At 35.3% G+C, this 25,126-nt stretch overlaps 4 protein-coding genes across 4 annotated transcripts; all 4 read right to left on the bottom strand.

Moving 5' to 3' along the window:
- Window positions 1–1,559: 1,559 nt before the first annotated feature.
- LOC112032996 (protein SODIUM POTASSIUM ROOT DEFECTIVE 3) lies at window positions 1,560–4,290 on the bottom strand. Its single transcript, XM_024065764.2, has 3 exons — window positions 3,470–4,290; window positions 2,435–2,510; window positions 1,560–1,973 (listed from the first exon to the last, which is right to left on the bottom strand). Exons 1-3 carry the CDS (start codon window positions 4,049–4,051, stop codon window positions 1,795–1,797), a joined length of 837 nt encoding a protein of 278 aa, XP_023921532.1. The 5' UTR covers window positions 4,052–4,290; the 3' UTR covers window positions 1,560–1,794.
- Window positions 4,291–11,874: 7,584 nt separating this feature from the next.
- On the bottom strand, window positions 11,875–16,094 carry LOC112010619 (UDP-glucuronic acid decarboxylase 1). Its single transcript, XM_065765767.1, has 7 exons — window positions 15,437–16,094; window positions 15,164–15,306; window positions 14,997–15,076; window positions 13,931–14,014; window positions 13,729–13,803; window positions 13,087–13,179; window positions 11,875–12,342 (listed from the first exon to the last, which is right to left on the bottom strand). The coding sequence occupies exons 1-7, from the start codon at window positions 16,054–16,056 to the stop codon at window positions 12,136–12,138; spliced, it is 1,302 nt and encodes a 433-aa protein (XP_065621839.1). The 5' UTR covers window positions 16,057–16,094; the 3' UTR covers window positions 11,875–12,135.
- Window positions 16,095–16,103: 9 nt separating this feature from the next.
- On the bottom strand, window positions 16,104–18,233 carry LOC136064244 (UDP-glucuronic acid decarboxylase 1-like). The gene is made up of 3 exons (XM_065765768.1): window positions 17,338–18,233; window positions 17,065–17,207; window positions 16,104–16,977 (listed from the first exon to the last, which is right to left on the bottom strand). The coding sequence occupies exons 1-3, from the start codon at window positions 17,955–17,957 to the stop codon at window positions 16,832–16,834; spliced, it is 909 nt and encodes a 302-aa protein (XP_065621840.1). The 5' UTR covers window positions 17,958–18,233; the 3' UTR covers window positions 16,104–16,831.
- A 5,441-nt stretch (window positions 18,234–23,674) lies between these two features.
- On the bottom strand, window positions 23,675–25,047 carry LOC112010620 (large ribosomal subunit protein uL29; the record flags this gene model as incomplete). Its single annotated transcript, XM_024042968.2, is given in 3 exon segments — window positions 23,675–23,924; window positions 24,647–24,803; window positions 24,912–25,047. Coding segments are annotated over 3 exon segments (368 nt in total), but the record flags the coding sequence as incomplete, so codon positions are not given.
- Window positions 25,048–25,126: the final 79 nt, after the last annotated feature.

Here is a 25,126-nt window from a genome sequence, read left to right as displayed (position 1 = left end):
TTCATATAGAGAGAAAAAAAAATTGTGACAAAGCTTAATTAATACTTGTTTTAGTAAATTGTTGGCTCCTTTTTACCACCAACTCACCTATTGTCCCTTTCCTTTCATTTATTTTTTTTTTTGGGGAGATGAAAGGCTCATCTTTAGTGTGATTTTGCCTCAGAAAAATGAGAACAAAATTTAATTACTGTTCCTGAAAGCAACAAATTAGGTAACGAACTTATATACAGCACTTTAGATGTAGTATAATAAGTTTCTCAATTGTATTCAAATTCTTGGTTGTTTTGAATTTAATTGGGGAATCTAATGTAATAGACTTAAGTTTCTTTTTCTAAGTTTTACCCTCTAACAAAGGGCATTAAAAAGAGTTGGATAAGAAATGAGCCTGGCAGCTTATTTATTTATTTATCAAACTCACCTAAATTTTATCTGAAATATGATATGCTTTGGCGAATAAGCCAACTTTTTTTTCATTTTGGCTAAAAAGCAACAAAATGGGGCGGCCCAAAAGTAAGCATGGGGATTTGACTTTTGACTTTTGAGAGGAAACCAAATGCTGCCATGGGGTTTCCATTGAACAAAATAAAGAGAATTTTAACGGTATTCAAAGGTAAACTTTTCTTCATTCAGTGCACAGTACCTTTAATGGTGCCATTGTAAATGGGTGCAAAAAAAAGACCAGTCTTTTTCGTTCTTACATAAAAGCAAATGACAAATATGTAACTTTACAGTCGTTATTTTCTAATGTATATACGGGGCTTAGATCATTACTTGTATATGCTTTCAAAAAGAAGAAGATCATTACTTGTATATAAATTTTACATACGTGAAATGATGTTGTATATATGAACTTGTTATATATAAAATTATTGTTAAAAATATATTAGCCCATTAGTATAGATTGAAACTTAATCTTACTTTGTATGCAAGTTAAGTGTCTTTGTTTTTTTTTTGACATGAGTGTCTTATGTTACAATGAACCTAATATGTATATATATATATATATAGGAGATTAAACCCTAGACTAACCTTATGCTAACTATAATTAATAGATTTATAGTTTAAGTATGAGACTTGGTTCGCACACAAAATAAAATTGGGTTTGTGCCTATACCAATAGGCTAATATATCTCTAACAAATATAGTCTCAAACACTACTATCCTAAAAAACCTCATCTCTTTTTCTTTTTTCCTTTTTGGGTTTTTGGAAGGCAAAGGCCTTGGTCAGTCTAATCTGACCGCTTTCAAATTGAAGTTCAGATGTAAAAAGAATATGGTTTTTGCCGGGATGCATTGCCTCTATGTAATTGATTAATTTCAAACCATAACAAGAAGCAAGAATACATGGTCCTTTGAGTTAATAAACAAACTTTACTCTTCCCCAAACACCCTACCAGAGAATAAATATGGTAAAGACGAAAAAATATGTTGTTGGGAAGCACAAAGGCATGGTAGTATTATAGCAAAACCATGGTCCATGGGGAACATGGGATGGGAAAAAGCTATAGCTAAGCACATTTCTGCTTTGATTAGAATACCTTAAAAGAAAAAGAAAAAAAGAAAAAAAAGTTCCCACTCTTTTCTTACAAATAGAAAGCAGATGTTACAAATTCTTCTAGCATAATAACTGGAAAAGAGAACCCAAAATGGCCTCTTCTACTTTACTTCATTCTAAAGTGACAGATTCTAGTTCTTCCACCCATGCTAAGTCTGGCATTTACACTAAATTAAGTATTTGTTTCTCACATAACCCAAAGCGGAATTTCCTGATTTTCTCATTAGCTAACTCTTTCTTTACTTCTTGGTTTCAACATTATTAGACCCACCAGCTGGGGCAGAAGTTGCAGAAATTGAAGAGGGCCAAAACTGAGCATTCTTCACCTTTGACACACTTGCCAGAACGCTTACTGGGGTCACATCTCCAATAATTGTTACCTTTTTCGCTGCAAAGTCTATGTTGAATGATGTCACTCCTGTTCACATAATTAACTTCTATAAATTTTTTTTTTTTTTTTGTGATAATTTTTTTTTTTTTAAACTAAAATCAAGTTGAAAACATGATTTCGGTTCAAAAAATAGGTGTGTACAAGATGTTTGAAATAAACACTATCCGTTTGTTCTGGTAAAAGATATTAATAACTTGTTTTGGCAAAAGATTTAACAACATCTGAAACTTGTAAGATAACCTCGAAATTAGTACTGTGTAAACCTGAAAAAAATGAAGGACGAAAAATCTGACCTACCTAAAAGAAAAAAACTGCAGGACAATTATGATTAGATTTGTTTTACTGGTTAGCTTTATAAGTACAACTGGTCTATTGCAGATAAGAAAGATGGTGTTTTGACAAAAAGAGTGGCAGACTAGTAAAATTCCTCAAATTGATGGCTGACAAAACCTAAGAAGTAATGGATAGAAAGTCATTCATATGCATACCTTCCATTCTAGAGAGATGTTTCCTTACTTTTCCTTCACAGCCTTTGCAGTGTAGTGACACCCTCAACACCACAACCTGCGAACAATATCATTAATTTAAACAACCAACTGTAAACTAAATAAATCAATATTAATGTTAAAATGTGATTTAGTAAAGTTGCTTGTGCTTTCAATCATAACAACTTAATTTCAAGAATGTAAAACTCAGTAAATCATTTCATTTTCTGAAGTAGATTTATAATTTAAAGTAAGATCACTCCAAAACTTATCTAATAGCAACTGGGTTTTTTCTTTTTTCTAGAACTATAAGAAGCCAACTAGCCAAGCTCAACCTCAAAGGATGGATGGCTCAAATCCGAACTCATCCCTTTGTGGGGAGCTGGAGAGACCATTAAAAAAGGCCTAAAGTGACTTTAGAAACATTAAAATATCAATCCCACAAGCTGAACTTTCTAGTTTTTCCTTTTCCTTTCCTCTTTTGAACTGACACAGGGATAAGCTTTAATTTATTTTAAAAAAAAAAAAATCTTTTGCAACAACCTGTCGTATCCATCCATTTAAGCTTGCATTTTTAAAACAGTAATATTAATTTGAGATGCAAACTTCAATTCTCATTTCTTGAGCAATAGTGTATGAAAATGAAAAATTCAAGAATATTGATAGATCATATTGTACTTGATGTTTAAATAAATATAACTTCCTCTCTTTTCACCCAAAATAATAATAATAATTAATTAAACAGAAGCAAGATGCAAAATTTAGACTGGATTGTAATTAAAAAAAACATACTTTGCAACAAGCTGTTGCATCCATTCAATTTAAGCTTGCACCTTTAAAACGACAAGAGTTGAAACACCATACATGCAAATCTCAATTCTCATTTTTTTGAGCAATAGTATATATATATATATATATATATGCAAAACAATAAATTCAAAACTGTTAATAGATCATACTAATTAATTAAATAGCCTGGCTATCATGTCTGCCACTTGTCTTTCATGCATAAGAATGAAAAGGAAATTGAGAACAAACCTGATCAGGCGAAGAGGTTTTTGAGCTAGACGACGAAGAGGAAGAGGGTTTTGAAGCATTGGATTCATCTTGATTTACAGCTTGAGTTATCTTCTTTTCTTCAACCTGAACCAATGCCAAAACCGGGTCGCTATCCGATAAGGCCGTATCGCTCAACAAGTATCTAGACGAACCAGGAGGTGTGATTAAATCACCAACTGGTTTAGTCCAACGCTTGGTTATAATATCAGTTGGCTGAGAAGAGTTCTTGTTGATAATATGATGATCAGTTAGCTTAGCCACACCTTTCTTCTTTTCATCAATTGGCTTGGTGGAACTTTTCTTCTTGTTATGGTCGGCAGGCTTTGAAGAAGAAGAAGAGCTTTTCTTGGTCTTTTGGAGTTGACGGTAAGGTTTTGGATTGATAGGTGGCTGAGAAGAGCAAGGGACGGACAGAGTTCTAGAGCTTCTATTTGCATCTCTGATTATTGGGTTGTGGCGGTCGATGGCTCGGCCGCCGAGTTGAATGGTGGATGAAGAGGAACATGATGCTTCCTCCATGCTCATACATATGGCCGTTGAGGCTTGGGATGTGCACAACATTTTTATGCCCTTTAATCTTTGGATAATGCTAACAGATGGAACTAGTGGTTTAGAGAATCTGCATATGATTGAGAGAGAGAGAGAGAGAGAGATAGAGTATACAATTACAAATTTGGTGGCTCTGTGTTCATGTAAAAAAAGTTGGTTCTTCTGCTTTTTAAGCCTGAACTAAAGAGACAGAGAGAGAGAGTTTTGAAAGTTTTCTTTTTTATTTTTTTGGCTGGAGTTTTGAAAGTTTACACATTAGACTTCTGTGTGGAGTAATAATTCATTGTGTCTATAATCCTTTATTATGCCAGTGATGTTTGTCGAGTGTGATAACGTTAACTGTGATAATGGTTTACAAACTTGACCGTGTAAATGTTTAGGTAATTATTGGAGATGGTGATGACATAATGGTTATTGGCTTTTTTTCTTCTTCTAAAGAAACGGGTATAACATTGGACTCCATGTATTTCTCTCCCATCTTAATGCCTACTTTTTGTCCTTGGATAAAATTTTGATGGGTAATTATTGAGTACTTTTGAAGTATTATAAACGCGTATTTCTCTCTTTTGTGAGTTTTACTAATTAAATTTATAGTGGAACTCACAATTCATGTAAGATGAGGAAATACGCATTTATGGTAGGACAAAACTTATGTATAGTATTTTAAGTGTTTTTCCTTAAGTTTTCTTCTTAAAATTCTCCATGTTACTACTTAACTTAAAATATATACGTCCATTCATTAAAAAAAAAAAAAAAATATAGCAGAATTTTAAGAGAGGAACTTAAGAAACAGTATTTAAGTACTGTATCTAAGTCTTGCTCTTTATGGTACTCCCGAAATATTCAATAATTTTTCAATTTTGATACAATATATTTAGTTCCCTAATTAAATTTAAACACATAGTTATATTAAATTTAATTATATTTGAAAAAAAAAAATTGTGCAATGTGATAGCTTTGAATCTTTGATTATGAGAACACTCTTTTTAGTTTTTCCCTAGCAACTATTCTAGACGAGGACTTCTAATTTTAATAATACACCTAAACTAAATAGGCATTTCTCCTAATTAAAAGATGGCGTTACTGAAAAGTGAAAACATCCATGGCTTTACTTGCAAGAGACTATAATTCAAAGTTTACATAGGGGTTTTATAAATAGTCTTTGGTATTTTATAAAATCATAGGGGTTTTTTTATTTTTCCTGAATTAAAAACTCCTAATGCTTATTCTGCTAAACAATTAGCCTAATTGACAGTAGTAGTACAAGAGAAATTAGAGGAAATGAAGGTCACTTGAGGACAGAAAAAAACAGCGTTCTTTATGAGATTCAACCAACATTTTCCGTAGTTATGAATGAAAATGATGCACTATCTATGATTGCCATATTTTTATGGTGTATGAGTTATTGGTAGTACTTCTCCCACTTAAAAAAACAGAAAGAAGAAGGGTTGTTGGGAGTATACTTGATCTTGACATTTCAACTGTGATGTATTAAGCTTGAGACTTGCCCAAATATCATTTTTGAGAAAGTAGGAGCTCCATGGAATTGAGCAGGGTGGTCGTGTTCATGTGCCAAGTTTGTGTCGTGTTGACTCTTGAGTATTCGACTATATCGGTTAACACTAACCCGACACGTTTATTAAACGGGTTAAGATTCTTTAATTCTAACACAACCTGTTTATTAAATGGGTTAGCCGTGTTGACCCGTTTATAAGATTTTATCAAAGCAAAAAAATATATAAATTTTTGTTTTAACCAAATTGATATGAACTATGAAAAACCAAACAAATAGAATTTTTTAAATATAAAATTCAGAACTAACGAGTAATTGCATTACAAATAATCATTCAAAACTAAAACATATAAAAATAATCAATTACAATGAAAGTTCAAAATGGGTATGAATCACCCTTGAACGTTTAAATCCCCAGAAACAAAAATACCAATTCAAGCTTTCTATCAAATAATTAATGTGCGGAATATGATAACAAGCTTAATGGAATTGATAAAGCAATCTATGCCAAATATAAACACATCCACAACAGTAAATATAAGACAAAGATAAAGGAAAGAGAGATGCAAACACACGGATAACACACGATATGTTATCGAAGAGGAAACCGAAGTTCTCGGCGTAAAACCTCTCCGCCACCCTCCAAGTGGTCAAATAATCCACTAAAGAATGTAGTTGAGATACATGAACAGCAGAAGACCCTCCAACCCTAATCTACCCAAGTACCTAAGCCCTCCAAGCTTCTTGCTCAAACGAGGTTACACCGAACCTATTTCTTCTTTAGCTTCCTGGATTCCGCTACTTGACCATAACATCAACCAATGTATATTGGTTCCTTTCCAAACTGCTTCCCAAAGCACCAAATGGACATTCTCACAGACGTGGGTGTGGTGAGATAAGAGTTTGGTAAATGACCTCTCAAGGGTATGACAATGAAGAGGAAAAGAGTAGAGGAATTTGTAGAGTTTCTTTAGATGAATATTGGGGATGAATCAATCTTGTTTTTCTCTAGGGTTTTCTCTCACAAAATTCTCTCTGGAAACTCTCTCAATATGATGGGTATAAGGGTGTATATATAGTAGGGTGAGAAGGGAATGCAAAACGTCAGTTTTTGCCAAACAGGGCAAGTTGGCGACTTGATCTCGCGGCTTGGCCAAGTCGCGAAATCAAGTCGCGACGTAACGGCCTGGCTAGACTGGAACTTTTGTCCTGTAGCGTGACAGCTGGCGCGACCCTTCAGCTTCCTAGTGTGCCTCTCACGTGCCTGCCTTTCGCGGCTTGCCAATCGCAAACCACCCGCGAGTCCTAGCCGCGAGACTCTGTTTTTCTTGCATACTCTTGAGCTTTTTTTCACATCTTCTCACACACTACCCTTACAATTTTCCCACTTAAATACAGGGTTTTTAAGTGCTAAATTACAAGCAAATTGGTCACGGAATAAAGCCAATTAAATGGTTGATTAAATTCAACCTTACACACAATATATCAAATAATCACAACAATTAATAAGTTTATATACTTAGGATTTGGAGGGTATATTGTTAAAATGTTATTTAATTAAACAAGCTACACAAGTTCCATGGTTTGGAAACAAACACGACATGTTTATTAAACAGATTAGTCATATATCAACTTAAATATGATACGAACTCGTTAAGTTTCAACTCATAATTTACTAATTTAGTATTTGGTAGTGTCGAATTTTGCCACCTCTAGAATTTAGTCACTTTATCTTATGGCTCTATTACATTTGCCTGTCAATTCTTTTAAAAAAATCCTTGCATTCAAGAAGTCTACATAGGTGGTTATATGTACCTGAGCCTCAATCATATGTAAGGGGAGAAAGAAATTCATTTTCTTGAGTCTTGATATGTAACTCATAGGAGCAATTAATTCAGCTATTGATTATAGCATAAATGCACTTTAATGCTCTAATTGATACTTGATACTAGTCTCTTCTTTTTACATTTTCTTAATTCTCTTTGTATTCTTTAGTTAATGTTGGTGTTAGTCATATTTAATTAATTGAAGAGCGTGTTGGAGCTCCATATTCAAAACTAAAGAGTAAAGACATGTATTTATGAAGTTCTTTTCAAGCGTGCCTTCGTTTTGCATTTTCCTTTTCCAAGATTGGGTTTACATAAGGTGATCGGAAACAGAAAGCACAAATGTGCAAAACCAGGGCAAATATATGTTTAACAATGACAATATAATTAAGTTTCTTGGTTTGAATGTGCGTGGACTTCCCGTGAAACTTTCATGTGGTGATTCAGCTTGGTTTACAAACTTTACAGAATAAAACTCACTGTTTCTGATGAAAAAACATGACTGAATACTGTCAGTTAATGTGTGCCTGTTGGCCTGTCGGCATGGCCTACAAATTAATATTTTACTTATTAAACACTTCGCAAGAAGTTTGTCCAAAAATTTTAATATTTGAACAGAAACATAAGGGTCAGATGAGACAGGGCAACGGCTAAATATCCAGCAACAGCTTCATGTGCTAAGCTTATTGAATCTGTACTAGACTTGAGCATGGTTTTTGCATTAAAATTTTCAAGTTCTTTGTTTTTTTCCTGACTAGAAAACGATAGTTCAAGTTCTTACATATGTTATAGTAAGTTATCTCTTGTAAGGAAGAAACTCAAAAAGGAAAAAGAAAGTCCTAATAAGACTATTCATTTACCAACTCTATTAAAGGCACACCTAGCATAGTACACCAAAATGAATTTAAGGTCTTTGGGTTTCAAAGCAATTCTTCCTTTGAAGAAGAATATATACCAAAGTATATAGAATAAGTGATGGCCAGCAACAAAAAGTTGTGAAAATATTGGTGCTGTCAAACTCAGAACTAAGATGGTCATAATTGGGGTTATATGTGATAGTTCAATTGTAATGATACTTTTTATAACGTCAAGTAACTATTATTCGAACATCACCTCTTTCTTCTTCGCTATCTACTTATCAAAAAAATAAAGTTAGTCATAATTAAATAAAAGATACAAATTTTTGTTATTGTCCAAATTCTCTCCCATTAAATTCTCTCTAGTCTCTACCGTCTAGTAAAGTCTCTCTCCTTTAATTTTGATTCCCATGGTAGTTGTAATGGATTAAAATTAGGTGGTCCAACTATGTCATCGCATTTACATGTCCCCATGGTTGGAAATTAAAAGGAACAGCTAAAAAAATAAAAGAAAAAGTCCCAAAATTTTATATTTATTTCAAAAAAATAGTCGTTTCCGTGAAAGGGTGCCAACTGTAACAAAGATGTAAAGAAAGGCTTCTACAGGGAAATCTTTGGTGCAATATAATTTCAATTCAAATGGAACAAATTCTGCCAGATAGTAAGGAATATATCTTTCATGTGGATAGATGAGACACAAAGCCACTTTGTTTCTCCACCCATCAATTCATATTCTCCCTCGCAAGCTTATGGAATCAGATGCTTCAATGGCTTTCTTCTCTTCTTTTTCCCTCTCTGTGTATCTCTCTAGCTGCCTAACCTTGCCTAGTTGAGTATCCCAACTTCAGACGATTCCTTATTTGTCCCTACGCTTTCATTGACCGCAATCTCCATCTAGTTAGATATCTTTATGCATATACATATAATTCTATAGTTACAATAATAAGGGAACAAGTGTGTTTGATCCCTAGTTCTCTTTGTAAACTAAAGTAAGTAATGACACTGAGAAAAAAAATGTGGTGTTGCCGTTTCATACAACATTACACTCACATTGAGCTATAGAACTGTTTGTATGAAATGGAAACATAATATACTTTTACGACATTGAGCTATAGAACTGTTTGTGATGTAGGAGTATGCAACATGACACAAGGGAATGACATGTTACAAGGCCAAGAAAGCCTAGCAATGTGTTTGGAAGGTTAGAGGGAGAGAAGAATAGAGGATGAAAAGGAGAGGAAGGTGGAAGAGAATTGACATAATAATTGATTAGTGTGACCCTTTTTTGCTAATTTAAAGATTTAAATACTCATTGGAGGAAATTTGACAATTTTTTTTTTTTTTTTACAAATGTAAATGGAACTCAAATATTACATGTTGCAAGTATTACTTGTCCAGCATCGTTTGGCAACTACTTTGTTACTAACAATGTATTTAAAAGAGCTAGACTTTTTCTAGTGGAAGAATAAGTGGGTCCAGATTCCAGTTAGCATACGAAGTCCAAAAATTTTCTCCCTTATTCTTTGTTCCATATTCTTCTTTTGCTCCCTTCCTATGCATCTTCCTTTAATACTTTTTTTTTTCCGCTGATAAAACTGCCTCAGCTTTTTTAATAAATAAATTGTGCCAAAATGCCAATTATGCTAAGGTTTTAAAAAAAAAAAATTTACTAATGTGTGCCCTAAGGACACACAATAATAAACCAATTTTGAAAAAAGTTTATCGAAATTTGAAAAAGTTTTGACAACTTTTTCGATTCCCAATAAAACTTTTCCAAAAATAGATTTGTTAATGTGTGCATTAACTCAAAAAATTTATTTAGAAAAATTATTAGATATTTTTAGAGTGCAATTACGCAGTATCCATTCTTATCACATGAATAATAAATCCCACCATAATTTTAATAAAAGAGAACAACTTTTATGTGAGAATAAAGAGTTCCAAAATACTGTACTCCACTGCTCCTAGATAATTACAACCCTTTTTTTTAATTCTTTGGTGACTTAGCCTTCACTAAAATAGGTCCAATGTATTCATGAAAAAAAAAAAAAAAAAACAACAACAACAACAACAACATTCTACATAGGAACACGTGGCCGTTCAATAAATGGAAATCATGGATGTGCTGTAGAAAAGAGTTGCCAAGAGACAGACGGCTTTAGAACTTTTTCTTTCTATTTAAACCATGGTCCAAAACTTGAAAGGAACTACCTTATTCTCAAAAATAAATAAATAAATAACTTGAAAGCAAAAAAAAAAAAAGCACATGACCTTAGCCAAAAGGCCCAAAAAAGAAAAAGAAAAAACTTCCTGTCAAAACCTACGAGGATTCGAAACTGGAATGAAGTGGATTGGTTTTGGACTAAATGAGCCACAGGAGCCCATACTAGGCTGAAATGGTTTACTCCACCAAACTGACCCACAATAAACACACACTTCTACTTCTTGGACTTTTTAAGACTAAAATTACTATACTAGTTGCAGTCCTCACTAAGTCCAAGCCTAACTTAGTCTGTGTATAAACGGGCCCAAATAAGTTTGGTCTTGTACCAAGTACCAATTGGTTTTCTACACTTGAAGACCAACCCCGGCCACGCCGGCCTTAATATTGGCCTATTAACAAGTAAAAAAACCAATTGCCAATTACTAGGCAATCCAAGAACATTCACTCTTGTCATTAAAAAAAAAATTAACAACATTTTTTTTTACGAGAGTTGAGTTAGCCCACTAGTAACATTATTATTATTATTTTTTTTTTTGGTATCTATTGTACCAAGTACCAATTGGTTTTCTACACTTGAAGACCAACCTCGGCCACGCTGGCCTTAATAGTGGCCTATTAACAAGTAAAAAAACCAATTACCAATTACTAGGCAATCCCAGAACATTCACTCGTCATTAAAAAAAAATTAACATTTTTTTTTTATGAGAGTTGAGTTAGGCTCACTAGTAACATCATTTTTTTTTTTTTGGTATCTATAGATTTTCTCCTTAAGTAGTTTAATAACTTCAAACTTGCTCCAACCTTCAGGACTCATAAAGACAAAGTAATAAACCACCAAGATTCCATGTCAAGCAGACGTCATCAAGTGGTTGATTATCTTGCTAAAAGAAGCAAGGTAGATTTTGAGTCCCCCACTAACTCTCAATGTGATCACTGCTCAGCCTGGGCAGCAAAGAATTATTCGAGATACAGAACCAAATTTGATGAGGCCACCTTAAACACCACAGAATTTTGCTGGCATTGGTGTTATTATATGGAAGGACAAGTGGTGTGGAGTGGCGATGAGCTCACGAGTGAACCCAGTAACAGAAGCTATAGAGATTGAAATATTGGCCCTCCAGAAGAGCTCTCCATTTGGTCATAGAGGTGGGTGTCCAAAAGATAGTGTTTGAGGGAGATTCAGTTATCGAGGTCCATGGAATGAACCTAAAGAATAAGAAGAATTCTAGTGTTGGGCATTTAGCTCGGGAGGTGGACGCTCTAATAAGCCATTCCAGGAAACTCAACTAGTGCGTGTGGAGAGGGGATTCCTGAGTTTTTGCAGAACCTTGTGACAGCTGATATGAATCAATATCTAAATAAAACTGCATTATTTTATAACAAATAAAAAGGAAAAAACGAAAACAAAAATACAGTTTCACCATCAACAGTTCAGTGCCAGAGGAGTGGTATTAAAAAATGTTACTAAAACCTAACAAAAATGAAGTTGTTTTGCTGATCAAGCACACAATGTAGAAAAACAACTGGTACCGTTACTACCGTATACCTTCCTACAACAGTGGAATGTTGCTAGAATTTCCAGGTAACTTGAACTAAGAATGATAATAATTAAATGAATGGACAACATACAGAAGTGCACTTCACACTATACATGCTGGTTTGCTGTCATTTTTTATTTAAACCCCTTTTCCTTCGTCTTCATTCAAAATGCGGTTCTGGAAATCACTCACCATAAGAGGCAGCCCCTCTCTAAGTGAGACTTTTGGCTGCCAGTTCAGCAGTTCCTTTGCCTTGCTAATATCTGGTTTCCTCATGTGTGGATCATCAGCAGTGTTTGGTCTGAATTCTATTGTTGCACTTGAATCTATAGTTTCTTTGACAACCTGAATATTTTGGAGAAAAGATAATTTCACTATCTCAGTACTGTCAATTTAAACTACAAATCTCTCTCTCACTGTGAGAACGACAAACACTTTTGAAGAGAAACCACATGTATTTATTGGATCCCAATATGAACACTTTTAAAGAAAAACCACATGCATCTGTTGGATCCCAGAAAGGAAAAAATAGAAATAAGCCGCATAATATTGAATGAGAGGCCCAATCAATCAGACTATTCCTATCCAACCTGAGCTTCTCAGGATGGTTTCCACAGCATGCTCAGTCAGTGTAAGGTTGTGGAGCTTCAAGCCTGACCCTGACAGTAGGATAATGGGTCTAGGCACCTATCACCTGCCTAACTTGAACCTCCCATTTATCCCCAACCTCTCCCTCACCAATGGCCCCTCTCTCCCATTTCAACCAGCATTCCTGGCATGGCAACCATTGATCCAGCACCAGCGACCCCAAATTCTTTTCTTTCCCTCCGGCTAGCCCCCTTCCTACCCCAAACTCACCAATTCAATCCAAAACAAAGTCCAGTTGGACAGCCCAAATGTGTTGGCTAGTGGCTGTTTTTGTTCTTCCCAACCCATGCTCAGGTTGAGTGACAGAACAACCTTAAACCCAAGTCCAACCAACCCATGAGCACCTCCAAATAGAGGATACTTCTGAAAGTCTACATCTAAGCATTTTTAAAGATATAAGCCTTATTTATAAATAGTATGAAATGTTAAAGGAAGACAAACCTCTGCAAGCTCTAGCATAGTGAATTCGCCAGGGTTACCCAGGTTGAAAGGCCCCACATGCTCACTTTCCATCAGTGCATACAGTCCGTCAACCTGTCATTTAAAAAGGTTTTAAGTTCCTCTATCACATCATTCCAGAATTTCAATCTGCAGCTTCTTATACAATGTTTTCTTAGTTTAGCTTCCCAACCAAGCTATTTTTAGTCATTTCATAGTGTCTTTGCTAAAGCCATATGAACTCAAGCCTGGAACTTTTTAAAAGATAAAAATAAAAATTAAGAATCCATGAATATTGGCCAGAATAGCATTTTGACCCAAAAGATTCATAAAAATGGCATGAAAGACAAGTTTTTTATTTAGCAGCTTAGGTTCAATTTCTTGGTAATATCAAACACTAATACAACTTCTCATGCAAAATTTGCTATTATTTTTTAATTTGGCTCATGATCAACAGCATTTTTGTGCCAGCATAGAACAAAAACTGCTGCATCCATGAGCCCAATACAGCACTTTAAAGTCCAGACTCCATGTTCCAGAAGAATGCGGCAAGCATAAAAATATGTAATTGATAGTGGACTAGTAAAGTCCTAAAGAGTAAGGAAATGTCATGGCAAAAGTTTGTAAGATATAAAGCTGCCATACCAAATCAGAGACATATTGGAAGCTTCGTGTCTGTTTTCCATCACCATATACTGTCAATGGCTGTTTGCGGATGGCCTGCAATGTATAGTTATGTTAGTCAGAAACCTCATCAATGACAACTTCTTCAGGAATAGTTCATTTTCTAGAAGTTGTCAAATAAACATGTTAGAACAACAAAAGATATCAGTTGAGAGAGTATAACCTGTGCAACAAAATTGCTGACAACACGCCCATCATCTAAACACATACGAGGTCCATATGTGTTAAAAATGCGAGCTATACGAACCTGTAAACAGTAAAGCCCCATCAGTAGTACCACATGTCAATTATCTATATACGAGTGTGGTGTGGTAAATGGCAGAAGCGACAATCACATATAGATAGAGTTCACAAATAAATCATCTCTCATTAAGTGAGAGGACTTTCAGTTACATAATCTACAAATTCGCCTAATATAAAGGATCCGCAAAGCATTCAGATTCTACAGCACATCCAACTTCATGCCCGGACGCATAATGGCAAGTCAATCACATAATTTAGAATTTAGCAAAAATTGGAAGAACTGGAAAATTTCAAGTTTTGAAAGTGTGCTCTTTTGTTTTTGAAGATTAAAACTAAGTTCTGGTGGATTGGTTTCGGGCTTACTGACAAATCCTCTAAAACCAGACAGAGTTTCAAGGAAGTTTTCCTGATTTGTTTTAGTAGCCATAGGAAGGAGAAATATGAGAAATCATTGCAAATGTGATATGTTCTACAATAAAGACTGCTATTGGGGGGGATTTAATTATAGATGTAAAGAATACAGCCCTATACTTTTCCTTCCTTATCTCTCTTTTAATTAAGCTGAATATATAAGTCTATTGACCATGACTTAATATATTGGCTATGAAACTTTTTGACCAACATATCTAATAAATTACCGATTACCTCAAAAGTATAAAAAATGTTGAATTTAATCTTTAACCAATATCCTAACAATATCAATAGAAAAAGGAATATCATACAACCGCACCATTTGGGGGAGTTGTTACCTCCCCAGGCACTTGGCGTGGGTTCGAGCTGCAGGGACAGCATATTTAGTATATTAAGTATTTCCAATTATCTCATAAATGGTAAACTCAATGATGCCAGACAAGGATGGTAAGCTCCAAAACTCTCTTGAGTTAATACTGATGATAATAAAGCATATCTAGATTAACACACTAAGTAATACTACTGAAAATACTAAAATATAATAATGTACCAAGTGAAATCTCGGAATGAATTACCTCAACACCAGCACCTCGGTGATAATCCATTGCTAAGGTTTCCGCCGTCCGCTTTCCTTCATCATAGCAACTCCTCTCACCTAAACCATTTTCAAAATCACATAAACATAACCAACCAACACCAATTCATCACAATGAAACAACATTAACTTAACTACCAAACTCACCAATTGGGTTCACATTTCCCCAATAAGTCTCTTTCTGAGGATGCTCAAGCGGGTCTCCATAAACCTCGCTAGTACTCGTAAGCAAAAACCTCGCTCCAATTCTCTTTGCCAGACCCAACATATTTAATGTACCCATCACGTTGGTCTTGTAATCAAACTCACACAGTCAAGGACCTCAAAACATTTCCCATTCAATATTAAAAAAAAAAACAACAAAATCATAGGCAATAGTTAAATAAAACAACGACCCATTTACGAATTATCATCGATAAGGATATAATGGTCTTGACAGGATTGTACTTGTAATGAACAGGGGAGGCAGGGCAAGCCAAGTGGTAGATCTGATCGACTTCGAGAAGTATAGGCTCGACCACATCGTGTCGAATGAGCTCGAACCTCGGGTTCCCAAAATGGTGGACCAAGTTCTCTTTCCTCCCGGTGAAGAAATTGTCAATCACGATCACATCATCGCCTCTCTTGATAAGCTTGTCGACAAGGTGACTACCAACAAAACCGGCCCCACCGGTGACCACGATCCTCGATCTCCGCCGCGAGATCCCAGCCGGGACCCGCCCAAGCTTGGCCGGAATGACGGGAAATCGAGTCGAGACCCGATCGATGGTCGAGATTGTGCGCGGGATTGAGGAAGTGGGCTCGGACGGGCCGAGTCGAGAGAGCGTGGGCTGGAGAATGAAAAATGTGGAGCCAATGAGAATGCCGACTAGAATGAAAAGAAGCCTCTGCTCTTTGAAGAGGTAGTTGATGGATCGAGGGAGAGATCGAGTTGGCTTTAAGGCTTTTGGTGAGTACGGCGCGTTTTGCCCCACGCCCGTTGGGATCTCGTCGTCTCTTTTGTGGTTCGCGTTCGATTGCTTGTGCAATTGTTTCATCATTGTGAACTTTTTTTTTTTTTTTTTTTTTTTAAGGATCCGCAAAGCATTCAGATTCTACAGCACATCCAACTTCATGCCCGGACGCATAATGGCAAGTCAATCACATAATTTAGAATTTAGCAAAAATTGGAAGAACTGGAAAATTTCAAGTTTTGAAAGTGTGCTCTTTTGTTTTTGAAGATTAAAACTAAGTTCTGGTGGATTGGTTTCGGGCTTACTGACAAATCCTCTAAAACCAGACAGAGTTTCAAGGAAGTTTTCCTGATTTGTTTTAGTAGCCATAGGAAGGAGAAATATGAGAAATCATTGCAAATGTGATATGTTCTACAATAAAGACTGCTATTGGGGGGGATTTAATTATAGATGTAAAGAATACAGCCCTATACTTTTCCTTCCTTATCTCTCTTTTAATTAAGCTGAATATATAAGTCTATTGACCATGACTTAATATATTGGCTATGAAACTTTTTGACCAACATATCTAATAAATTACCGATTACCTCAAAAGTATAAAAAATGTTGAATTTAATCTTTAACCAATATCCTAACAATATCAATAGAAAAAGGAATATCATACAACCGCACCATTTGGGGGAGTTGTTACCTCCCCAGGCACTTGGCGTGGGTTCGAGCTGCAGGGACAGCATATTTAGTATATTAAGTATTTCCAATTATCTCATAAATGGTAAACTCAATGATGCCAGACAAGGATGGTAAGCTCCAAAACTCTCTTGAGTTAATACTGATGATAATAAAGCATATCTAGATTAACACACTAAGTAATACTACTGAAAATACTAAAATATAATAATGTACCAAGTGAAATCTCGGAATGAATTACCTCAACACCAGCACCTCGGTGATAATCCATTGCTAAGGTTTCCGCCGTCCGCTTTCCTTCATCATAGCAACTCCTCTCACCTAAACCATTTTCAAAATCACATAAACATAACCAACCAACACCAATTCATCACAATGAAACAACATTAACTTAACTACCAAACTCACCAATTGGGTTCACATTTCCCCAATAAGTCTCTTTCTGAGGATGCTCAAGCGGGTCTCCATAAACCTCGCTAGTACTCGTAAGCAAAAACCTCGCTCCAATTCTCTTTGCCAGACCCAACATATTTAATGTACCCATCACGTTGGTCTTGTAATCAAACTCACACAGTCAAGGACCTCAAAACATTTCCCATTCAATATTAAAAAAAAAAACAACAAAATCATAGGCAATAGTTAAATAAAACAACGACCCATTTACGAATTATCATCGATAAGGATATAATGGTCTTGACAGGATTGTACTTGTAATGAACAGGGGAGGCAGGGCAAGCCAAGTGGTAGATCTGATCGACTTCGAGAAGTATAGGCTCGACCACATCGTGTCGAATGAGCTCGAACCTCGGGTTCCCAAAATGGTGGACCAAGTTCTCTTTCCTCCCGGTGAAGAAATTGTCAATCACGATCACATCATCGCCTCTCTTGATAAGCTTGTCGACAAGGTGACTACCAACAAAACCGGCCCCACCGGTGACCACGATCCTCGATCTCCGCCGCGAGATCCCAGCCGGGACCCGCCCAAGCTTGGCCGGAATGACGGGAAATCGAGTCGAGACCCGATCGATGGTCGAGATTGTGCGCGGGATTGAGGAAGTGGGCTCGGACGGGCCGAGTCGAGAGAGCGTGGGCTGGAGAATGAAAAATGTGGAGCCAATGAGAATGCCGACTAGAATGAAAAGAAGCCTCTGCTCTTTGAAGAGGTAGTTGATGGATCGAGGGAGAGATCGAGTTGGCTTTAAGGCTTTTGGTGAGTACGGCGCGTTTTGCCCCACGCCCGTTGGGATCTCGTCGTCTCTTTTGTGGTTCGCGTTCGATTGCTTGTGCAATTGTTTCATCATTGTGAACTTTTTTTTTTTTTTTTTGTTTTAGCAAGAAGCAAAACAATAGGATCGATATTGAGTGAAGGTGCAACTATGGTTTTGTGATCGAGAGTGAGAGATGGGTTGTTTTTTTAGATTTCTTTCGGTGTTTGTTGAAAGACAGTTGATGGAGTAAATAGAAAGGGAAAGAGATTGTTGGGAAGGCTATGAATTTTCGACTGGCTAATGCTACCATGAACAACCAGACAGAGGAGAGAATATTGGTACTGTGTGTGGATGTACCCATTGGTGATTTTAGCATTTCTTAGTCTAAGTAGAAAGTGGGACCTGCGGTTGTTGCTGAAATCAAGTTTCAACAGTGTAGCTAAATAATTCTATGAAGCACTCAGTGGCCACTAGACAAGTTGGATATGTGACATGTGTCTGAGACCTGATATGTATTCTGTATTTAACATATTCAATGACAATGGTCACTGGATAGAAACCAAACCTTCTATGAATGCTTTTTTTTTTTTTTTTTTAACTAGAAGTGATCAAAGCACAATATTTTTACAATATTTTCATAACAAATTATAAGTGGTTAGTTGTTATTAGTTCAAATTTGAATTTAGCACTGAAATTAATTTTTTAACCTAACAATAACAATCAGCAACAACCTATTACTTAAAATTTGTTATAAAAATATTATAAAAATGTCGTAAATATATCATTTCTCTTTTTGTATTCGAAGTTTATGCATTTTGTTGTTTTTGAAACTACAAGGTTTAATTTAGCTTGTATCAATTGCGATTTTCATGCCATCATTATAGAAAAATTTTCAAGTTTACAAAATCTAAGAGGTATTCATAATTCTTTTTTGCTTAAGAAGCATAAATGATTCTTCTAAGCATATCTTTTTTTTTTCCCTTAAGAATTTAATGGTGGTGAATGTATTAATACTCCCTTCATTCCAATTTGTTTGTTCTGTTTGAAAAGTCAAATTTTGTAAGGGAACATCATTTATTGTATTGTCTACTTTATAAAATTGTATAAGTTTACAAAACTACCATTAAATAAATTTATCAGCTTTAAAAAAAAAAAAAAAAAAGTTATGCTTAATCAAGCAACTAAAAATGTGCCCCAATTAGATTGATTTTTTAAATATTTGTTAGTTTTCTTTTTAAATAGTTTTGAAAGTAAAGTGGGGGTATAATAGGAACATTAGTAAACTAATAACTTTTATTTTTAAAAACAGGACAATATTTTGGGATATCCCAAAATGGAATAGAGAACAAACAAACTGGAACAGAGAGAGTATTATTTAACGAGTAATACTCCATGTAATGGTAGTAGATTGTAATGGTAATTACATAGGAATAAGAATAGGTATTACAAGAAATAAAAAATGTTGTAATGTAATACTTATTACTATTTATTTATTTGGAGAAAACATAATAATAGAACCCTAAAGACAATGGAATGAAAGTATTCTTTTTCAAAATTAAAATATATTTTAGGAAATATTTTACTCATATAATTTAATTTTCTAAAAAATAATATTTTTAAAATTTGAAAGAGAGATTAGTTATTTTTTATGATTTTTTATTTTCATAATTGTTATGTACATATAGAAAGCTTGTTTATTTGAAAATATATTAATTTTAGAAATTAAAACACTTACTAAGGAATAGTTATTACAACCCTGGTAAAGATGAATAGTTATTCCTCATTTTAAAGAATAGCTATTAATAAGAAATGACAATTCCATGTAATAAAAATATAATTAAACTATTGAATAACTAAACCTTAGAAATAACTATTACATTACTGTACCTATTACATTACTGTACCTATTACAATCTACCAAACGTACCCTAAGTTTACAAATTGATGTGTTATTAATCATAAAAATATAATTTAAATATTCATTTATGATGTAGTTGAAACTCGCTAATCATATTTGTGCGCACCTAAATTTCCTTCAATGGACAAGGCTTGAGATTGGGCTTACAATTTACTCATATGGGGGGCTTAGTGTTTCCTATGATGGGCAATTCATGGCCTAGCGACCCAATGACACGCCTTGGCTCTCACAAATTCCCTCTCTTCTCTCTCTGAGTTACTCTACTTCTTAGTGGTACTGACTTCCTCTCTTTTACTCTCTATTTTCTCCTCAGAATTGCCAACCCCCCCCCCCCTTCTTCACTCACTTCTGTTATTTATAGCTTGAGGTTGGTGGAGGTTTCATGATTACGCCCCGGTCTCACTCGTGTGTATGGGATCCAATTTGATTATTCCTGACAAGGGATAAACTCTATCGAAACAGTGGTAATGGTATGGGAACTGGTTCCTGCCTCTAAAGGATTGCTTGGCAGGGTATTCCCCAAGGCAATACCGAATTGCCAAGGACATGGACTGTCCCCAGCAAACGCATTCCAGATAATTGACCGGTGTGGGCTTGTCTATTATGCATCCAGAATAGAATGGGCTTACTATGAGGTTTGGACCCAGTTTTGATCTTTGAGAATGTTCGGGTCAAGGCCCAATGAGCCTAGAATCATACCCCATACAATATTCATTAATAAAATTTTTAGTATCTTTAGTATTTTTCTTATTTAATTATATTATTGTTTTTACAAAAAAGTTATGTGCACGTATCTATATATGGATAATTTGGTCTTTCACACATAAAATAACTTGGTACATATGTACTGGACAAAGATAAATAATCACAAGGACAAAAAAAAAATGCATAGAAATTGTATGGCGCGCCTCCCCCGGGACCATCTAGACATTGGGTCCAAATTTCGCAAATTGGCCCATGGTTGCTAACTCCCCTGTCAGAAGCTGGGCTCAAGGCCCACTAGATTAGCTGGACATGAATCAAGGGGGTAACGTACGATCCCGTGGAGCCTAAGCACATTTGGGCCTAAAGTTTCGACGCAACAGTGCGGCCCATGGCCCCAATTTAGGCCCACATGAACTGCAAGCCCAAGTGTCATTACCTGATCCTTGCTCGGGGACCTTTATCGAACAATGAAAGAGGAATAACGTTCGGACATACCATCATTAGCATACCCAGTAGTGCCAGAAGCACCACTGTCGAGCATGCTTTCTGGAGTAGGAATCAAGTTCCAAGACCACTTTTCACCATATCCCACTCCCACCTAACTATCCACTTATGGTTGATAATATTGGACCTCCCATTGCACTAACCATGGAGATAATCATAACCTCTCCACTAATTTAGAGCTATAAATATGAGAAGTGGAGAGGGAAAAGGGGTTGGTTGAAGGGTTTTGAAAGAAGAGGGAGAGAGAGAGAGGGCGAGGAGGAAAGAGAGATTGAGAGAGGAAAAGAGAGCAAGTTACATTGAGCCTCTGGGTTGTGAACCACCCAAAGCAGGAAATCCAAATCCCACTTTACAAGTAAGTTGTGAGCCAAGTGAGGTCAGACCCAAATAACCTCACCTAGTCGGGCACAGAAATCATTGGTCCAAGCAAAAAACAATGGACAGACTTGTTTTATATTTGAAAAGGACCACAACCAACTAACTGTATCTTATACTACAACAACTTCATAGTCTATTTTAGTAAAGTCAATAATATTTGCTACATCATCATTGAAAGGTTGCTTAGTTTGTAAACTTTAATTTTAAGCTTCGGTGGCATTAGTTACGAAGTGTTCCAACTACAGTTTGTTAACAGCTAAATTTTAAAATGCGAGTTAGTTTGAACACATATAAATAAAAATAGCATGTAACTCACTCTTTTAGCAATATGTTTTTGAAACTACTATATTTTTTTATATGGGTTAAAGTTATCTAGCTAGAAGGTCAGAACTCATTTTAAAATGAGCTTACTTAGGACTCATGCATATAACCATTCATCTACTCATTCTTCACACTTTTAAAAAAATAAACAAATAAATTTACAAATTATATCCTATAACTTTGATTTTCTTTTTTAAAGAAGAGAATTGCTTTCAATTGAATCCTTGAAATTTCATCCTTTAACTTATTTTATTTTTTTAGTGTAGTTATGTTGTCTTAGTTTCATCAGATCTCACCGTTAGTATTGGTTTTTGTCACGGTTCAAAATAATGTCGTTTTGATATACTTAAGAGTCTATTTGATAACAGTTTATTTAGTTGAAACTGAATTTTTTTTGCTGAAAGTACTATAGATAAAGTTAAAAGATAATTGAAATAGTACAGTGGGGTCTATAAATAGTATCAAAAAGTGTAATGAAACTCATAAATAATAGCAAAAAAAAGCTGAATAGTAAAAAAAAAAACTGACTTTTTAAGCTAATGCCAAATGCAATGTTGCAGATTGGTCTACATTGGAAACAAATGAAAGTTAACGAACTGAAATCAATTAAAAATAAATTAAAAGACTGAATTGAAACCATATCAAATTAGAAAGTATAAATCATAATTTAGCCTTTAAAAAAATAAAAATTGAAAGGCAAGCTATGGGTTGGCCCATTAGGGAAAACATGAGCTCCGGCCTGGCTCATTCAGTCAGTCGAGGCCCAAACAGTTCTATTTTAGCAGCCCAATCAATGAATTTTGTTGATGGCCACTGAAGCCCGAACCCAGTTAACACTCTTTGTCCGAGTCCAATTAACACAAATTGATTAAAGTCCAGTAGCTAAAACAAGGCCCACAAAGTCATCACACAAGGCTTAAAGCTCTATAAGCTCTCTCTGCCTCTCTCTGTCTCCTTTCATTTCAGATTTCTAGGGTTTTTCATTCAGAGAGCAACGAGGAACCGAAGCCGCCGCGTTATTTCACAATGGGTAAGAGACACAAAGAAACAAAAAAAAAAAAAAAAAAAAAAGGATACTTAAAACTATTTGATGTTTTATTATTAATCCTTGGTATTTGTTAATGTATTGTATAAATGTTTTCTCCCAAAAAAAAAGAAAAAAATAAAAAATAAACATATAGCCTACATTACATTGAATTGACTTTTGTGCTGTAGTACTAAGAGCCCTTTGTTGTTTTTTTTTTTTTTTTTTTTTTTTTTTTTTTTTTTTTTAACCACCAATTTAACACATTTACTTTGACAGAAATTTTTTGACCCATTCTTGAAACTTTATATATTGTCGCTTCTGAACTAGGGCTAGGGCTTGATGATTATAAGCCACCTATGTAGTTTGTATTGTCCTTTCTTACATAGAGAAAATCATTGCAACACTCTGAACATAGCCCCAGTGTTGAACCATGTAAATGTGTCGTGGTTATTCTTTGCGCGTTCTCTATTTTTGCTTCTCATATGTTCTGGGAATTATAGATTCAATTCCCTTCACCCTTTGGATAAGGCCTAGATGAAGTATTCTTTTGTTTACCTGCTAGGAACATTTTCTATTCTAATTTGAAAATTCGTTGATCAAATTTGTGTTTAATAGTATCAAGGAAAGGAAAATAATCAAAATTGAGCATTGACCTTCCGTTATACTACCTAGCAGCTTAGTAACATGTACAGCAAGCAATTTTCCAGCATACCAAATTCAAAGGCAGCAAACAAGCTGAATTCTAAGCAGCAAATTGGCATCAAATCTTGCCATAAAATAACACAACAGGCACAATTGAACATTTCACCTAAGGCAAGGAATGTACGATGGGGGACCGAACTAGGGGTTTCCAAGAAAAGGGGTCGAGGGTTTGCCCCCTATCTACCCTCTCATCAAACCAAAGCATAAGCCTAGAACAGACATCATACAGAAGAAATCAAAGACAATTCCGAAAGATGAGTGAAAAATAATCTCATGTTTAAAACTTCAAGCTAGATTATGGTTCAAACCTGATACAAGATAAACAAAAATGCTGCCTGCATGGCTGCAACTAATGGCAAATTCAGAAGAAGAAAAAAAAAGTAACATGTCCATAATGAAAATTAGGAAAAGTAGACCCTAGAGGCCTAGCCTACACTTTGATAGCATACTTCCTCAATGGAAAGTACATCTCCTTCTTCTTCTCACGTTCTGTTTTCAAAGATGCCTGCTTGAATACAAGGAAAAAGGAATACAATATAAGATCAAGAACATCTATCACTCCAAGTAGAGCAAGCAAACAGGAAAAGGCTTTCCAATATATTGGATTTTATGGTTATGTGAAATCATGGTACTGGAAATGCATAGAAATTTTTTAGGTTCTTAAATTACCAATAGCTACAGATTTCTTTTAAATAAGCTTGTTACTTAAAAGTTCATGAAACTTTATTTAAAATTCAACATTAGGATAAGAACCAATATTTTATCATATCTCTATCAGGTACAGCAAGATAACAATCAAGTATTTCTATCATTGTAGAAGTTTCCCATATACATTAACCGATTTTACAAATCCATCCTTTTCTGCTTGTGCTATGCGGAATGAATGCTTTGCTACCATTGCTTTTACATAGAGTGAAGTTTCCATTAAATTAAACATGAACACGGTTCCACTCACTAAAATCACTCATTTCTTTTTCTCCTAGTGTCCACCTCAAAAGCCATTACAACCAATTACTATATCTCATCTATTGATATACTAAATTCACAATAATATTCACAAAAGCATCATTTTCCATTTTTTCCATTAGTCCATCCCAACATTCAACAACATCAACCTTATATCAATTGAACTAACCACTAAAAAAGCACCAAAATAAATTCAAAGAAAACTTATATTAACAATTATAAGAAAAAAAAAATTAAAAGGCATAGATTACAAATAATGACCTGTTTCTTGGTGAGGCGTCTGCGGATAGCACGGGTTTTCTTAGGACGAAGATCGAGAGGGATGTATTTCTTGTTCTTGTAGACCTCCCTAAGAGCTGATTTCTGCTTTTGCGATATCACTGTCAACACCTGCGCTATTCCAAGCCTCACTACCTTTCTGCGCGCGCGCGCACACACACACACACACAGAGATCACAAAACTATGAGTCTTTTGTATACACAAGAAAGAGAGAGACAGAGAGAGAGAGAGAGAGAGAGTTTGTACATCTTGGAGAGCTTGTTGGGTGCACCACCGGTGACCTTAGCGACACGGAGAAGAGCGAGCTCAGCTTTGAGGTCCTTCAACTGAGCCAGCAGTTCTGCCTTTGTCTTGTTCCTCAACTCGTGTACCTTAATCCTCGCTAAATCAAACCAACAACAACAACAACATTTTCAATCAATCAGATAAATTCAGATCAAGATCGAACCACGAAACAAAAT

Source organism: Quercus suber, unplaced genomic scaffold, assembly GCF_002906115.3.
Source record: "Quercus suber isolate HL8 unplaced genomic scaffold, Cork oak 2.0 scaffold_651, whole genome shotgun sequence".
NCBI lineage: Eukaryota > Viridiplantae > Streptophyta > Magnoliopsida > Fagales > Fagaceae > Quercus > Quercus suber.
This window is presented reverse-complemented; position numbering and strand designations above follow the sequence as displayed.

Coding starts and splice junctions, on each gene's coding strand:
- LOC136064244 (XM_065765768.1), bottom strand. CDS start 17,957: ATGATGAAACAATTGCACAAGCAATCGAACGCGAACCACAAAAGAGAC. Junction 17,208..17,337: donor CCTGTCAAGACCATTATATC/CTTATCGATGAT, acceptor TGATTACAAGAC/CAACGTGATGGGTACATTAA. Junction 16,978..17,064: donor GGGAAATGTGAACCCAATTG/GTGAGTTTGGTA, acceptor AAAATGGTTTAG/GTGAGAGGAGTTGCTATGAT.
- LOC112010619 (XM_065765767.1), bottom strand. CDS start 16,056: ATGATGAAACAATTGCACAAGCAATCGAACGCGAACCACAAAAGAGAC. Junction 15,077..15,163: donor GGGAAATGTGAACCCAATTG/GTGAGTTTGGTA, acceptor AAAATGGTTTAG/GTGAGAGGAGTTGCTATGAT. Junction 13,180..13,728: donor TCCAATATGTCTCTGATTTG/GTATGGCAGCTT, acceptor TTTAAATGACAG/GTTGACGGACTGTATGCACT.
- LOC112032996 (XM_024065764.2), bottom strand. CDS start 4,051: ATGTTGTGCACATCCCAAGCCTCAACGGCCATATGTATGAGCATGGAG. Junction 2,511..3,469: donor AAACCTCTTCGCCTGATCAG/GTTTGTTCTCAA, acceptor TATTGTTCGCAG/GTTGTGGTGTTGAGGGTGTC. Junction 1,974..2,434: donor ACATCTCTCTAGAATGGAAG/GTATGCATATGA, acceptor TTATGTGAACAG/GAGTGACATCATTCAACATA.